The sequence below is a fragment of the Alosa alosa genome, chromosome 7 (genome assembly GCF_017589495.1).
Source record: "Alosa alosa isolate M-15738 ecotype Scorff River chromosome 7, AALO_Geno_1.1, whole genome shotgun sequence".
Taxonomy (NCBI): domain Eukaryota; kingdom Metazoa; phylum Chordata; class Actinopteri; order Clupeiformes; family Clupeidae; genus Alosa; species Alosa alosa.
Genome location: NC_063195.1, coordinates 33044278 through 33059678, shown reverse-complemented (window position 1 = coordinate 33059678; position 15401 = coordinate 33044278). Strand labels below are relative to the sequence as shown.

Here is a 15401-nt window from a genome sequence, read left to right as displayed (position 1 = left end):
ACCACCACTTCAGTCACAGAAGTCTCACTGTTTTATTTTGATAATGATGAAAGGTAATTATTAATAATTATAGTAATAAATGAATTGATTGGGTGTATGTCTACGTTTTTTATCGGAAATAAAAAAAATATATCATAGCTGTTTAAATTGTCACGAGTTTCATCAGCTTTGTCTTTTACAGGTTCACAGTACAAGCACTTCAGACATTTCAAACAAAATAGAACTTCACACATTTCTATGCGCAGGACGGATCATAAACATATGGACCAAAACATTATTGGCGGCAAATTGCGTCCTCTACCAAACCTACTTTCACATCACCCTAAATATATCGAACCAATAACAACACGGAATGGGCTGATTGCATTTTCTATTGGACAATTTTAGGGGATGGGCGTATGCCAAAAATGCTCAGACAGAGAAAGTCCATCGGTGTTCTTTCACAATAGTTTTTTGGGAATCCCTTGAATATACCACTAATATATTTGTTTCTGAAAATGACGAACTTGAGTTTATTCTGACAACCACAATAACATTTTGGGAATGTTTCATTTGAAGGTAGGAATGATCTGACGGCTCTCCTGCACACCCAGCCAACCACCGTTTTCAAGATTCACTCTTGGAGCCCGCTACACTTGGTTAGCAAGCCATCGGCAAGCTGATGGTTAACGTTAGCAGATTATTTCGCTAGCTAGCTTGCTAGGTGGTCGATAGGTAACCTGGCAGACTGTTAACCTAGCTATGGGAATTGTGTATTGTACCGATGTATTCGCTATTATCAATAGCTGTTATTTATTAAGGTAGCTCTTTAAAAGTAGTGGGCATTTTTTTCAAGACCAGTCGAGTTAGCCCGCTAGCCCGCTACAAAGAGCTCAGTGGATATTAAAGCCAATAACGTTATTTGTGTCCTTTGTTTTGAAAGGACTTTTGTGATAGCCAGCTACGTGTTGTAAGTTGTTTTATATAGTCGGATGGCTCCTCAAAAGTATTCGGGTCAAGTTATGAGCAACTCTGGAAACTGTAAAACAAACGGCGTTATGTACCCGACCTCTGCGGCCGTGATGAACGCAGCGAAGAAGCCCAAGATGGAACAAATTCAAGCCGACCATGAGTTGTTCTTGCAGGCCTTTGAGAGTGAGTACTCAACGTCATCTGTCAATGCATGTTTGCGTTTTGACATTTGTTATGCAGTTTTGCGAATCAAAAGCCCCAAATTGATTTGAATGTCCACACGTGTCAAATATCAGGACCCCATGACACATGTAGATTTTGCACTTGTTATTGCAAGGCAGTTGACTGCTGAAAAGTGTTTTGTCAGTTTACATAATCAGTATGCAAAATGAACTCTATTCAGATTTAAATTGTCCTATCAGACAGGTCACCAGCTGGTTTGTATTCGATGCATTACAAAGATTCCGATATTAACAAACAAGCCGATTTTATTGTGCTTCCAGAGCCAACTCAAATATACAGATTCCTTCGGACAAGAAATCTTATCGCCGTAAGTGTTTTATAAGTGTTTTAAAACCCAATAGTCATCCTCCTGTGTCGTTTTTGAAAAAGAAAAAAAAACGTTGATTGCTCTAACGTTTGATTTCTTTTTGCAGTATGCAGACACAAATAATTGCTTGTCATTGTAATCATTTCACAGTAGCAACATCACACATATGTCTAATTTCCGCCCCCCTTTACCACACACACAAACAAACAAACAAACAAACACACACACACACTGTGTGACCCTTCTGTGTATGTTTTGGAAATTAGCATTTATAGTTGTGCTCATAAGTTTACATACCCTATGCTAAAGTTGAGTAAAAAGAGGAAAAAAATTATCTTTTGGAAATCTTATGTCTTAATTAAATAAATGAGGGAAAATCCAATCATTAAGGACACCATTTTTCTTTGTTAATGAATAATGTATCGTAAATAAATAAATGTTCTTCATTATAATACTGGGGCCATAAGTATACATTTTTATTATTATTAATAAATTATTATTTTTAAAGTCTAGTTGTTTCATGGATCCAGGATACTATGCATCCTGATAAAGTTCCCTTGGCCTTTGGAATTAAAATAGCCCCACATCATCACATACCCTTCACCATACCTAGAGATTGGCATGGTTTTATTTCAATTAGCCTAATAGCTGGTTTGATTTGCATTGAGAGATGATCTTATGGAATGTACCCCATGCCAATCATGAGATGGTGAAGGGTATGTGAAGATGTCAATTTCCAAAAGATGTTTTTTTATTTTTTATTATTCCTCTTTTGAGTCCACTTTAGCCTGTATTGTACAGGGTATGTACATTTATGAGCACAACTGTACACTTACAGATGTTGTGGTTAATGATTGAGTGTACAGTAACCGTCAAACTACAGCTGGACTTTGATGCAAATGTGTTTTGTCCCATTCAGCCTATACTTCTGCATAGGACACTCACCTTCATGACTCACAGAAACTCCAGAACAAATGCAAGGCGGTATGGCAGGCTTTAACTCTGTTTTCATGGATCGATTTATTCTGTGCTTTGAGGCTTTTTCTGTTTATGTTTCCTCTTAAACAAGTGCCACACACATGACTTAGTGCTTTGTTTTGTGTGGTTCTGGTGAGTAGAAAGTCCTTCAAAGTGGATGACATGCTACCCAGAGTGCAAGCCATGAAAGGAGAGCAGGACTCACACAAGTAAGGACCTTAAAGCACAAATATAATTTAACACAGCCAGCTACAAATGGCCGAAGTGTCATGTTGTCTAATCAAATATGAATCACACTCTGAGTACTGAAGTGTGTGTCACAGAGAGGCCGGGCCCATAGGTTTTTAGCTCACTCTGTGAAAATTTGGGATTTTGAGCAGCTAAGCTTTAATTACAGGGTGCTTAGAATGTACAGACCCCTTTAAAATTATAGACAGCTGATCACCCATCAGAAAGCCTAAGATAATCATGTAAATGTGGGGGAAGGGTTACTTAACACAGGGTGGGTGATGTGGGTGAATGGTGAAAAAAATGTCTTGCACAATATTGTTGATGATCCGTTGATATTTATACAGTGATGGCCAAAAGTGTTGGCACCCATGCTAAAGTTGACTGAAAAGAGGAATATAAAATCATCTTTTGGAAATTGATCTTAATGCCTTAAGTGAAAAATGAGGAAATATCTAACCTTTAAGGACACTAATTTTCTTAGTGGATAAATAATGTATCATAAATAAATAAATGTTCTTCCTTAAAATACAGGGGTCATAAGTATTGTCACCCCCATGTTAAATTCCCATAGAGACAGGCAGATTTTTATTTTTAAAGGCCAGTTATTTCATGGATCCAGAATACTGTGCACCCTGATAAAGTTACCTTGGCCTTTGGAATTAAAATAGCCCCACATCATCACATACCCTTCACCATACCTAGAGATTGGCATGGTGTTATTTCAGTTGGCCTATTAGCTGGTTTGATGCTCATTGAGCTCAATGCAAATCAAACCAAATCAAATCAAAAATCAATTTATGATACATTATTCATTCACTAAGAAAATTGGTGTCCTTAAAGGTTAGATATTTCCTCATTTTTCACTTAAGGCATTAATATCAATTTCCAAAAGATGATTTTATATTCCTCTTTTCAGTCAACTTTAGCATGGGTGCCAACACTTTTGGCCATCACTGTAATTCAACTGTTGATGAGTGTGTGATTCAGGTCACTCACGTCACTCTGCTCTCATTCCTCAGCTTGGCATCACACCTACAGCTCACATTTACTGGATTCTTTCATAAGAACGGTACGTAGTGACATGATGTAGCTCCATAGTCCCAATGTAGCTAATAGATGGCGTCCTAAATGCATCTTTTGGCACGGGTTTGACAACCTAACAATATATCTCATTTGATTTGTTGTAGACAAGCCATGCCAAAACTCAGAAAACGAGCAAAACTCAGTGTCTCTGGAGGTGCTACTCGTCAAAGTCTGCCATAAGAAACGAAAGGTACCTACATGACCTCCTGGAATCCTTCTTCCCACACATGAGCATGACTCAGTGCCTTGGTACTGTGGTATTTTAGGAAGTCAAAACCATAGCATTGCTTTAATAACAGTGCAGCTTTTTTCTTTTCTTTAATCAGTGATTGTGTGCACCACCATGTATCCTAACTCTCTGTGCCATGTGTCCTAACCCACTGCGCCATGCATCCTAACACTACACCATGTGTCCTAATTCACTGCGCCATGCGTCCTAACACTACACCATGTGTCCTAACCATCTCACTGTTGCTCACACTGCCCTGTCAGGATGTCAGCTGCCCAGTGAAGCAAGTGCCTACGGGTAAAAAGCAGGTGCCTTTGAACCCTGATCTCAGCCAAACCAAGCCGGGTGCCTTCCCCTCCCTACTGGTCTCCAGCAACGAGTTTGAGCCCAGCAACAGCCACATGGTCAAGTCCTACTCCCTCCTGTTTAGGGTGTCGAGAGCCGGCAAGAGGGACTCCAACAGCCTTGTCAACGGAGAGACCGACGAGAACATGGGTCAGTCCACCGTCACAGCTGTGTGTTGTGTCTGGCTGTGGGTACATGTGCTGTACATGTGCTGTACATGAATGCACAGGACTAGACCTGTACTAGTCCACTAAGATATTCTCCTATGAGTCCTACAACACAGTAACTATGCACAGGACTAGACCTGTACTAGTCCACTAAGATATTCTCCTATGAGTCCTACAGCACAGTAACTATGCACATGACTAGACCTGTACTAGTCCACTAAGATATTCTCCTATGAGTCCTACTGCACAGTAACTATGCACAGGACTAGACCTGTACTAGTCCACTAAGATATTCTCCTATGAGTCCTACAGCACAGTAACTATGCACATGACTAGACCTGTACTAGTCCACTAAGATATTCTCCTATGAGTCCTACTGCACAGTAACTATGCACATGACTAGACCTGTACTAGTCCACTAAGATATTCTCCTATGAGTCCTACAACACAGTAACTATGCACATGACTAGACCTGTACTAGTCCACTAAGATATTCTCCTATGAGTCCTACTGCACAGTAACTATGCACATGACTAGACCTGTACTAGTCCACTAAGATATTCTCCTATGAGTCCTACAACACAGTAACTATGCACATGACTAGACCTGTACTAGTCCACTAAGATATTCTCCTATGAGTCCTACTGCACAGTAACTATGCACATGACTAGACCTGTACTAGTCCACTAAGATATTCTCCTATGAGTCCTACAGCACAGTAACTATGCACATGACTAGACCTGTACTAGTCCACTAAGATATTCTTCTCCTACGAGTCCTACAGCACAGTAACTATGCGCATGACTAGACCTGTACTAGTCCACTAAGATATTCTCCCACGAGTCCTACAGCACAGTAACTATGCACTGATTGTTTGGTTGGGCTATTCATGATGGGAATTGTGATGTAAACAACCATTTGTATTGTTTCTAACTATTTATATTGTTTCCAACTATTTTTACGGCACATCCCATAATCGGATATGCTAGAATGCCAGGATATGATGGAATGAATGGAATCTTTTTTTTTTACTTGGCTCATGTAAACATTCTGGTTTAATTTCATTTCTAAGATTTAACTGGATTCCAGCTAGGCATGGAATTGTCATCTCAGTCAAGGTTTTCATGTACTGGTATCTTAATACAGGTGATTGAATTAAGAATAAGTAAGAATATTCTCTCAAGCATAGCAGGGTTTGGGGTGAAGCCTAGATGGACATTTTTAGTATAGTAGGGAGGGAATGACGCATCAGAATATCAGAAAGCCTAAATGGTAATTGATTTTGAGCCATCTCCTGACATCATCTATGCATGCATAAACCCAGTCATCTCCTTTATAGGGCACTTACACATCGGCCCTTTAAGTGCTCAGATTGGAGTTGGAACCAGGGGCCTCATTACAGAAACTTCCTAACTCTGAAATCCTATCTTATCTCAGTTTAGGATGGCATTTAGGATTTTTGGTATTACAGAAGCATGTTTCCTAACTGCATTTAGGAAAAAGGCCTATCTTAACTTAAGATAGGAATTTTGCCATTACAGAACCATCCTAACTCAAGAATTTCCTAACTTAGGAATCCTAACTTAGGATGGCACATACCCTGTCCTAAATGCAAAATAACTGCCAAAACTGACTGCAACAGTCTTGTGAGAGTGGTTGCCTAGCCTATGACAAGATGATGGACATGGCTGTTAGGGACACCATAAAGCATATTTCACTAAATAAGTTAAGTGAAAACTTAAAAATGTATATATAAGCTATGTGTTTTAAAACATTTATAATATTTATAACAATTAAATATTAATAATTATAACAGAATATTAGACTATTACTGGTATGTATTATTATAAATATGTTTTTTGTTTTTCCATTTTGTTATCCTGTTCATCCAATGAATCAATATTGACACACTCTCTTTCTTCCTACATAGGCCTAACCTAGACCTATTTCTCTCTGATATTATGGTTTGTCCATCTTGAGCAAACAACTGTCTTTAGAACACCATCTTTGCAACCTGACATTCTAATAGATACATTCTCATAGATACAGGCAGTCTTGTATACATTCTAATCATAGAAACAGGCATGACCGGACGATTGCCGATTTAAAAATCTAACTGACAGTTGTGGTTAGGATTTCTTAAGTTAAGATAAGATGGGACACAGCCATGAGTTTAGGAACTGCTTCTGTAATAGGAAGATAGGAAAAATCCTATCTTTGAAACTTAAGTTAAGATAGGACAAGCAGTTAGGATATTTTTCTGTAATGAGGCCCCAGATACTGTGGTAGGATTATCCTTGATTTACAGTAATGGAGCATGTATGCGTTGGCCTCCTCCTGGTAACTGTGCCATGTATGTATGTGTCTCCTGTGGTAGATGTGAAGGAGGAGGTTCCAGGCAGAAAAAAGAGGAACTCTTCCCACAGAGATGAAGGCGAGGCCACCGAGACGTTTGTTGCACAGATGACTGTTTTTGACAAGAACAGGTACGCATGATTTCAGACTGCTACTCCACAATGAGATTAGCTAGAATGGAATAAGCAAAGCTTCCATAAACAGCATAGCTGAAGTAACAGTGGGGGGTACTTGAGGTGAACTGTCAGTTCATATACTTGCTAACAAAGACAACAACTTGAGGAAGAAGAGGCAATGAGCTGGATTTTATGGCCTGTACTTAGTTGCACTAGTGCATTCAATTCAGAAAGAACTCTGCTGCAGTGTGTGCGTGTGTGTGCGCGCGCGCGTTTGTGGGATGGGGAGGTTCATTGCTCTAACACACCAAGTAGGGGAGCTTAAGGCGAGTGCATTCAGACTGTAAAGGCGAGGCAAAACTGTTGTACCAACAAGTTGTAGCCGTTTGAATTAAACATTGCATGTCATTGTCAGATGTTGGAAGCCATCGCAAATGATTCATCATGTCAAATCACAGTTGCAAGGTTTTAGAACACTTTTACCTCACTGCGTTTAGCAGAGGCGTCTGGTCAGAGTTTTTGTTATAGGAGAGGTAGAGAAATACTTAAACTCGGTTTTGAGGAAGATCGGTGTCTGCACAACATCAGTCAAAACGGGTATGCTAGTAAAGTTACAGAAACAAACGCACATTTTACAGACTGTTGGCTTATCAGCTATTTGGTTAACTTTGCTGGCTAACTATGGAAATGTTGTGAGTTGTTGCACTGGTTTGAATCCACAGTTTTTTAGAATGTGTGTTGCAGCAAGTTGCTGGTTTATAGGATGTTGCAGCTTGTCTCATGGTGAACCTTTGGTGTAAATTGGCTTTAAAGGGTTATTCACACCAAGAACGATAACGATAATGATATAAACAAATATCGTTCTCGTTAATATGAATGACGACGTTCACACACAAACTATAACGATAACGACATAAATAACGATATTGTTGGGGATCACTTTCAGATCAATTTTGAGAACGATAAAAAGCTAATAGCCAATCGGAACCCATCAAATTTTAGCCGTCACATTCACACATGGAGAGATCGTTTTTGGTCAGTGTGAACACTTTTATGGTTATGGTTATAGTTATCGTTATCGTTCTTGGTGTGTATGAGCCTTAAGACTGTATTTCCTTGGCTGTGCGCGTGCAGACGGCTGCAGCTGCTGGATGGGGAGTACGAGGTGTCCATGCAGCAGGTGGAGGACTGTCCTGTGAGCAAGAAGAGAGCCACATGGGAGACCATCCTAGATGGGAAGGTCAGTGGGGCTGCAGAGGACTGATTTGTCTACATGCATGCAGCTGAAATATACATATTTATATAAAGATTGAAAGAGGGGAAATATCTTAGCTTTTCATTTTAGTGTAAATAGCTGTTGATCGTGTGTGTGTGTGTGTGTGTGTGTGTGTGTTTGACTGGCTTTGTAGAGGTTGCCCCCGTTTGAGACGTTCTCTCAGGGCCCCACACTGCAGTTCACCCTCCGCTGGACAGGCGACCCCAACGACCCGTCCACTGCGCCCGTGGCCAAGCCGCTGTCCACGCGCAACTCGGACACCAGCGCTGCCGAGAGCAGGCCCAGCACGCTCCGATCCGCACCCCTGGGTAAGAGCCGCTCCAGCCAGCTCATGTGGTCCTGCACCCATCACACCACTTTGCAGCGTCTACAGGACAATCACATCTGTAGATTTGCAGAGAATTGGCTGTGACCAGGAAGTAACTGCCAGTGTTTGTGTTATCGTTGGGTAACGAAAAGTAAAGTGAAATTTTATTATGGTATAATCATCAGTATTTAACCTCAGTGACTCTAGGAAACATACTTGTCCATACAATCGGCCGATGGAAGCGTTCAGCTGGGCTAGCTTGCAGTCTGAAAAGTTGTGAGTTCAATTCCCAGCTTCCACTGTTGTGCCCTTGAGCAAGGCACTTAAACCAGAGTTGCTCTGGGGAGACTGGCCCTTGTAATAGAATTGTCAAATGTACTGTAAGTCACTTTGGCTAGAAGCCTCTTCTAAATGAAGAAATGTAAATGTTAAATGTAATACTGTGTATAACTGGACGCTCCTTGAGTGTTTTGTTAATGGTCAGTAATGTGTATGTGTTTGTGTGTATCAGCCGTTAAGGACTCGGTCAGCACCAGCATCCAGACGAGGCGAGAGCAGTCTGTGTGTGAGCCGCGACAGAAACTGCGCATATTTTATCAGGTAGGAATCAGGAGAGCAATTTTCCTGCGTGGGCTTGCCTAGGCACTCCGAATGAGTCACAAGTGGTTTCTACTGTTTAAGGAACAACATTTCTCATCTGGCAGTCTGAATTACAATTTACATTTAATTTATGACTAAAATGACTCATTATATTTCCGATTGGTATATGTGTATACACACAGGGGCGCCTGCAGGAATTAATGCTATGGTACGCACAAAACTTGTGATATCCATGATGAGGATTGAGTTAGTGAATTAGCTCAACATTGTGTGCTGATAACCATATATAGATAGCCGAGTAAAAGAAAACAACAAGTAGCCTATTGCGTGCCTGCGTGTGTATTCTCTCTCCTGCTCAAACAAAATGTGTGCACGTTAATTTTGATAACGTGTTCACTAACTTTACGTAATAGAAAATGGTAAATAGCCTGATGGCATGCAGCTAATGGGATACTGTGCATAGTTGGGAAGGTATGGTAGGCCAATTTGGTGTGAATACACACATACACACACACAAGGGAAATTTTATCTTGCTGTTGAGTAGCTTGATGGTACGCACAGTGCGTACGGACGTACACCTGCAGGCACGCCTGTATACACATATGTCTCCATGGGAAATAAGAATACAATGCTTTTAAAGCCACATTAACTCCACGATGCTTCAAATACCAAACAATTATCGTGAACATTCCCTCGTTATGTCTTAAAGCAGACTATGAAGGCAGTAATGATGGTAGATGGTTGATTTGAGTGTATTCGATTAGTGTGTTGTGTCACTGGATGAAAGCCGCCCTGTATGTTGTGTCTGTGTGTGCAGTTCCTGTACAACAACAACACGCGGCAGCAGACGGAGGCGCGGGACGACCTGCACTGCCCCTGGTGCACCCTCAACTGCCGCAAGCTCTACAGCCTGCTCAAGCACCTCAAGCTCTCCCACAGCCGCTTCATCTTCAACTACGTGGTGAGAAGCAGAGCCGCTCACAGCAGGGCCACAGCAGGAGCCTGCTCTAGCACATTACCACCACACAATCTTATGCTGTGTGTGTGTGTGTGTGTGTGTGTGTGTGTGTGTATCGTAAAGTATCGCTATACCCTGAAATGAAAAATGTGACTATGCCTAATTTTATTAGTATCGATACTTTTGAGAATGACCATGTTCTTTTGAAGTAACATGCGTGTGCACAAGGCACTTCTAGCGCCTCCTCCCCTGTGTGGAGAGAGTCAAGCAGAATTTGGGATGGCCACTGGTGTGAATGATCACACTACAGCATATTCAATATTACTGATGATGATATCAAGGTGGTGGGGCCCCCAAATTAAATACATTTTTTAAAAAGTATCGAAGAAGTATCGAAATCGCAATTCTTCACTTAGTATCGTATCAACATTAATTTTGGTATTGTGACAACACTATAACAAATAAACATGTCCCTCTACAGCCATAGGCATTGCCAAATCTTGAGTGTAAATTGTACTGTTCTGACTTGTTCTGATGAGGCAGACTCTATTACTGTTGTTCTGATGAGACAGACTCTAATACTGCTGTTCTGATGAGACAAGACTCTAATACGGCTGTTCTGATGAGACAGACTCTTATACTGTTGTTCTGCCTTGTTCTGATGAGACAGACTCTAAAGCTGTTGTTGTGTGCGGCACATGCTTGTTTAAAGATGACTTGTCTGTGCTTCACCGTCCAGCCTCACCCAAAGGGAGCCCGGATAGACGTGTCGATAAACGAGTGCTATGACGGCTCATACGTGGGCAACCCCCAGGACATCCACAGTCAGCCAGGCTTCGCCTTTAGCCGCAACGGCCCGGTCAAGAGAACAGCGGTTACACACATCTTGGTATGCAGGTGAGCCCACACTCCGCTCAAGCACGCGTCGGGTTAAATCATCTCTCTAACTTTGGGAGTTTCAGCCCATATCAGCACGGGATCACTGAACAACCTGATACTGGTGTAGTAAGCTCTTCTCTCCATTAAGTGTACTCTTGTGTACATTTGTCATGACTGTGGATTGGTGTTAACTCTCCACTATCTAGCAAAGTTGCTACAAATCAAATCAAACATCTTGGTGCACATAACATGTATGCTAAACTCCTGAAGGGTCCATATTTTTTTTGTGGGCACTTAGCCCACTTCTGGGGGCTAGTTTGATATGTCCATGTGTATCACTTCAAGGAGTATGACTAATGAGCTGATCTTGGATCAGTGAAACCCTCTCACCCCACGGCGCTAATATTTGTGCCCACAGACCCAAGCGCACCAAACCCAGCCTGTCAGAGTTCCTGGAGTCGGAGGAGGGCGAGCCGGAACAGCAGCGCACCTACGTGAGCGGCCACAACCGCCTCTACTTCCACAGCGACAGCTGCATGCCGCTGCGGCCTCAGGAGATGGACGTGGACAGCGAGGACGAGCGTGACCCCGAGTGGCTCCGAGAGAAGACCATCACGGTACGGGCGAGACGACCAGTTGCCTCACAGCGGCAGAGATCGACCACTAACACACTTCTCCCCTCCAATTTGGTTATGCTTTTCTTTTGATGAAGGCACACTCCAGTCAAAATGACATTTTTGTGCCTTTAATGCTCCCCAAAGCTTCCCTTTGGTGCTACACATTTAGCCTTTTTTAACCACATATTTGGAATAAGTACATTCTTTCCTCTGTGTAATTCTCCTCTAATTCTCTGCATTACTTGTGTAAACAAATCTGTGTGCGGTCCTCCGCTACCACGTAACTCAATCTTGCTCTTAAAAAAGACCACTTCCTCCCAAAGCACATTTTTTGGAGAAACTCAGAAAGTAAATATGGTTTGAGTTTGCATTGGGCTTATGTTTCCACGGTAGTGCCTTTCTGGCCTATTCTCCTACTTTGTTATAGTTCCACTGTGCTCTACCTTACTTGAAAGCTGCTTTGAATAAAAGCAACTAGCAACTGAATAAATGACCGTGTGTCACACACTATTAAGGAGCTGCTCTACATTGCCTTTCCGACTACTTACACTCTGGAAAAAGAGGAACAGTGGCACAGGCATATTGTTGCCCACACTCTGTGTTAAGTCAAGGTTTGGAAAGCACTGCTGCTCTCAAACGCAGCGACCCTTAAAAAAAAAGTGCCTTTGAAAAGTGACGTTACGGTGGTGTGTGGGCGTATCTCCGTGACGGATGAATAATAACAACTGGCTTGTCTATTGACATTTCTCATAGAAAGAACTTCACCTTGTACGGTGAAAAATAGTGACGGACAACAGAGGGTCAGTCCCAGGTCAGACGCCCTCTCATGCCATCTGAGGATGCACCCGAGTCATCCGCCTACATTAGTGTCTTTAAACCCTGTTTTACTATTCACATTACGACTCTACTGACTACTGATGGTTTCTGCCTGTCATAGTATCAACACTGAGTAAGGGGCGAGTTGTTTAAATATGTTTACAGGGGTTGCTACACTGAGGCTGTAAGTATGTCACTGCACGTGAACAACACACACACACACACACCCATGCTCATCTCCTGGGGACTGTTATAATGTAGAGGAGGAGGAGGCTGTTGGACATATGTGGGCAGTCTGTATTGTGAATGTAACTGGAAAGACTCCTCTTGCAGCAAATTGAGGAGTTCACGGACGTGAACGAGGGGGAGAAGGAGGTGATGAAGCTGTGGAATCTCCACGTCATGAAAAATGGGTAATGTACATGTTTGTTTGTTTGTTTTGTTTACTTCATTATCTAGTGGGTTAGCTGTTAGTTTTCCAGTAATGGCATCACAAAACTGGGCTGTCAGTCCTACTCTAAAAGGCTATTCTCTCAAAATTGACATGGTGTCTTGGCAAAGCCAAGTAATGTGATTGCTTTGCCATTGCAGATATAGTGTAACCCTGCTGTGTTTGTATGGACCCTTTCAAGAGAGTTCCATTATCAGCATCATAGTTGGCCCCACAAGACTTCCATGTTATCTTAATGCAGAGGAAGTAGATTGGGGCCCAAATAGAACGTTCAAGCATTGTTTTTGTTTTTATTGTTGAAAGGGTCTATAGCTCTGTGTATAGTATAACCCTGCTGTGTTCATCAAGACTCCTCTAGAAAGGAGTCTTGCCTGAGGCTTGTAAGACCTGGCTTATTATGAGTCCGAATGAGTTGCCTTGTGGTTTTATGTAGTGACGTAGCATGACATGAACTGTTCTCATCTGCATCCTCCCCTGAGCAGCTTCATAGCGGACAACCAGATGCCCCAGGCCATCATGCTGTTTGTGGACACCTGCGGCCCACACATCATTCGCCGCAACCTGTGCCGCAACTTCCTGCTGCACCTGGTCAGCATGCACGACTTCAACCTGGTCACCATCGCCACCATCGACCGCACCATGACGCGCCTGCACGAGATCAAGGAGGAGCTGCCCGAGGCTGACGACGGGCTGGCCGACACCCACGGCATGTGCAACGGCCACACGCTCGGCTCCGGGGTGTCGCTACACGGCAAGCGCACCAAGAGCGCCATGTGTGACTGACGAGCCCGCTCGTCCTCAGTCTCCGCCTCGCGCCAGAGGAGACCGGATTCCCATTACGTTCCTTTTCTTTGTTGGTTTCTGAGCACTTGTGAGTGTGTCGACTTGTTAAGACTGGTTATTATGAGCCATTATAGTGAAATCCTAAATGGACTACGAGGCTGGGGGAAGGACGCATCCATTTTAGCATTGGATAGCTCACTCTTTCCTCACCATCATGGCTAGAGTATGTCGTTTCTCACCTAGTAATCGGAAAGCACTTGTCGAGAAGACATGAGTTGCCGTAGGATGGGAATACTATTAGTCTTGATCATTTGTGTTCATTAACTGATGCCGGATCAGTGGTCTATTTTAGCACGTTAGCACTTGTCTTGCTACCCACTCCAGTGGATGGTCACAGAACGTCTGAAAAACCTTTCCCCTCTGATTGTCATGCATTGGAAATAGGTAGGCATAAAGCTAATTTTAATGTCTTGTTTTATTGTCCTCTGTTGGTGGTGTAATTAGCCAGGTTATTTTGGTAGCAGATTTCTACCTGTACCAGGTAATCATACCTGGAGATAATTGGTGAAATTCACTCTCCGCGGAGCATTGTTTTAAAGATGCTACAGAATTGTAAGATTTGTATCCCTGAAATTACATGGTATGTTTTGTTTTTTTTATACTGGATCACTTCCAGGATTAACTGACACCCATAAGCATTACTTCCAACAATTTATTGTTGGTTATCCATTTTTCAGAAACTGACAGTACTACAGATATGTACAGTATATTCCGTTAAACAAAACAAAAAAAAAAACTTGTTCAGGACACTTTTTATTTTGTTTATATTTGAAGCCGTTGTTCATTTGGATGTGTTTACTAGTGTAACCACAGCAGTTTTCACCATTATCACTCAGAAAAAGAAACAGAATTGCTTTTTTGTAGGAGCAGAATGTGGAACAACAAATGGTTACTTATGGGTTTTCAACACAAGCCAAAGTGCAACATTTGCAGCAACCTTCTTTTCCTCTTTTTGAATCGTATACCTGTAGTATAATAGGCAAAAAGTATCATCAGACAAAATACTTTCATGCAACTTTTGTCTTGAAATAAAAACAATAAATTATCATTTCACCCAGCTTGTCAAATATCTTTTTTGAACATTTTTGTTTGAGGTCATAATCAGCAGTAATGTTTAACAATGTTTAAACGGATTGTGCAAAATGCTATGAGGTTAATCTAATATGTGAGGACCACTGTGGCATACATAGTTGGCCAATGAAGTTCTCTCCCTGGCAAGAGGCTGGATTTCGGTGGGGCGGTGTCTCTGTGACGAGGGGTGACATCATGCACAAGTGGTCCAGCGATAGGTGGATTATTTCCTGTATGTATTTTTGACTTGGCGGGATCTCAAAGTGAAACGGTTCTCAGTAGCCTAGTAGTCCTAGATAAAAACCCAAATATTGTGTATAGGAATCTTTGCAGAGATTGTCGCTGTCAACCTCTGAACAGTGTTTATGTCTGTTATCTACTGGAATGCCTGTTAATCTGTTGTGAAACTGCGACTAGTAACACCCAGAGCGGTAGATATGGCTCTGGTAACACCTGTTTATCAGTAAGAAATTGCTGACCAGCAAACTGCAATCAACCACAGGATGTTTCCTAGCAACAGTAAGGATCCAAACTAATTCATTGTCAGCGAGGAAACAGCTGGTATTTGTCTTTTATTG

General features: G+C 42.0%; 1 protein-coding gene across 1 annotated transcript; it reads left to right on the top strand.

The window, feature by feature from the left end:
* The first annotated feature begins 390 nt into the window (after positions 1 to 390).
* On the top strand, positions 391 to 14805 carry suz12b (SUZ12 polycomb repressive complex 2 subunit b). The gene is made up of 16 exons (XM_048247454.1): positions 391 to 1134; positions 1455 to 1501; positions 2421 to 2485; positions 2620 to 2688; positions 3730 to 3779; positions 3898 to 3983; positions 4286 to 4517; positions 6912 to 7020; positions 8140 to 8245; positions 8415 to 8589; positions 9100 to 9188; positions 10006 to 10149; positions 10886 to 11043; positions 11444 to 11642; positions 12792 to 12871; positions 13392 to 14805. Exons 1-16 carry the CDS (start codon positions 972 to 974, stop codon positions 13690 to 13692), a joined length of 2073 nt encoding a protein of 690 aa, XP_048103411.1. The 5' UTR covers positions 391 to 971; the 3' UTR covers positions 13693 to 14805.
* The last annotated feature ends 596 nt before the right edge of the window (positions 14806 to 15401 follow it).

Excerpts from the sequence above, each read along its gene's own strand:
- suz12b (XM_048247454.1), top strand. The coding sequence starts at position 972 with ATGGCTCCTCAAAAGTATTCGGGTCAAGTTATGAGCAACTCTGGAAAC. Across the intron at positions 3,984-4,285 it reads TCTGCCATAAGAAACGAAAG|GATGTCAGCTGCCCAGTGAA; the intron begins GTACCTACATGA and ends CTGCCCTGTCAG. Across the intron at positions 9,189-10,005 it reads AACTGCGCATATTTTATCAG|TTCCTGTACAACAACAACAC; the intron begins GTAGGAATCAGG and ends CTGTGTGTGCAG.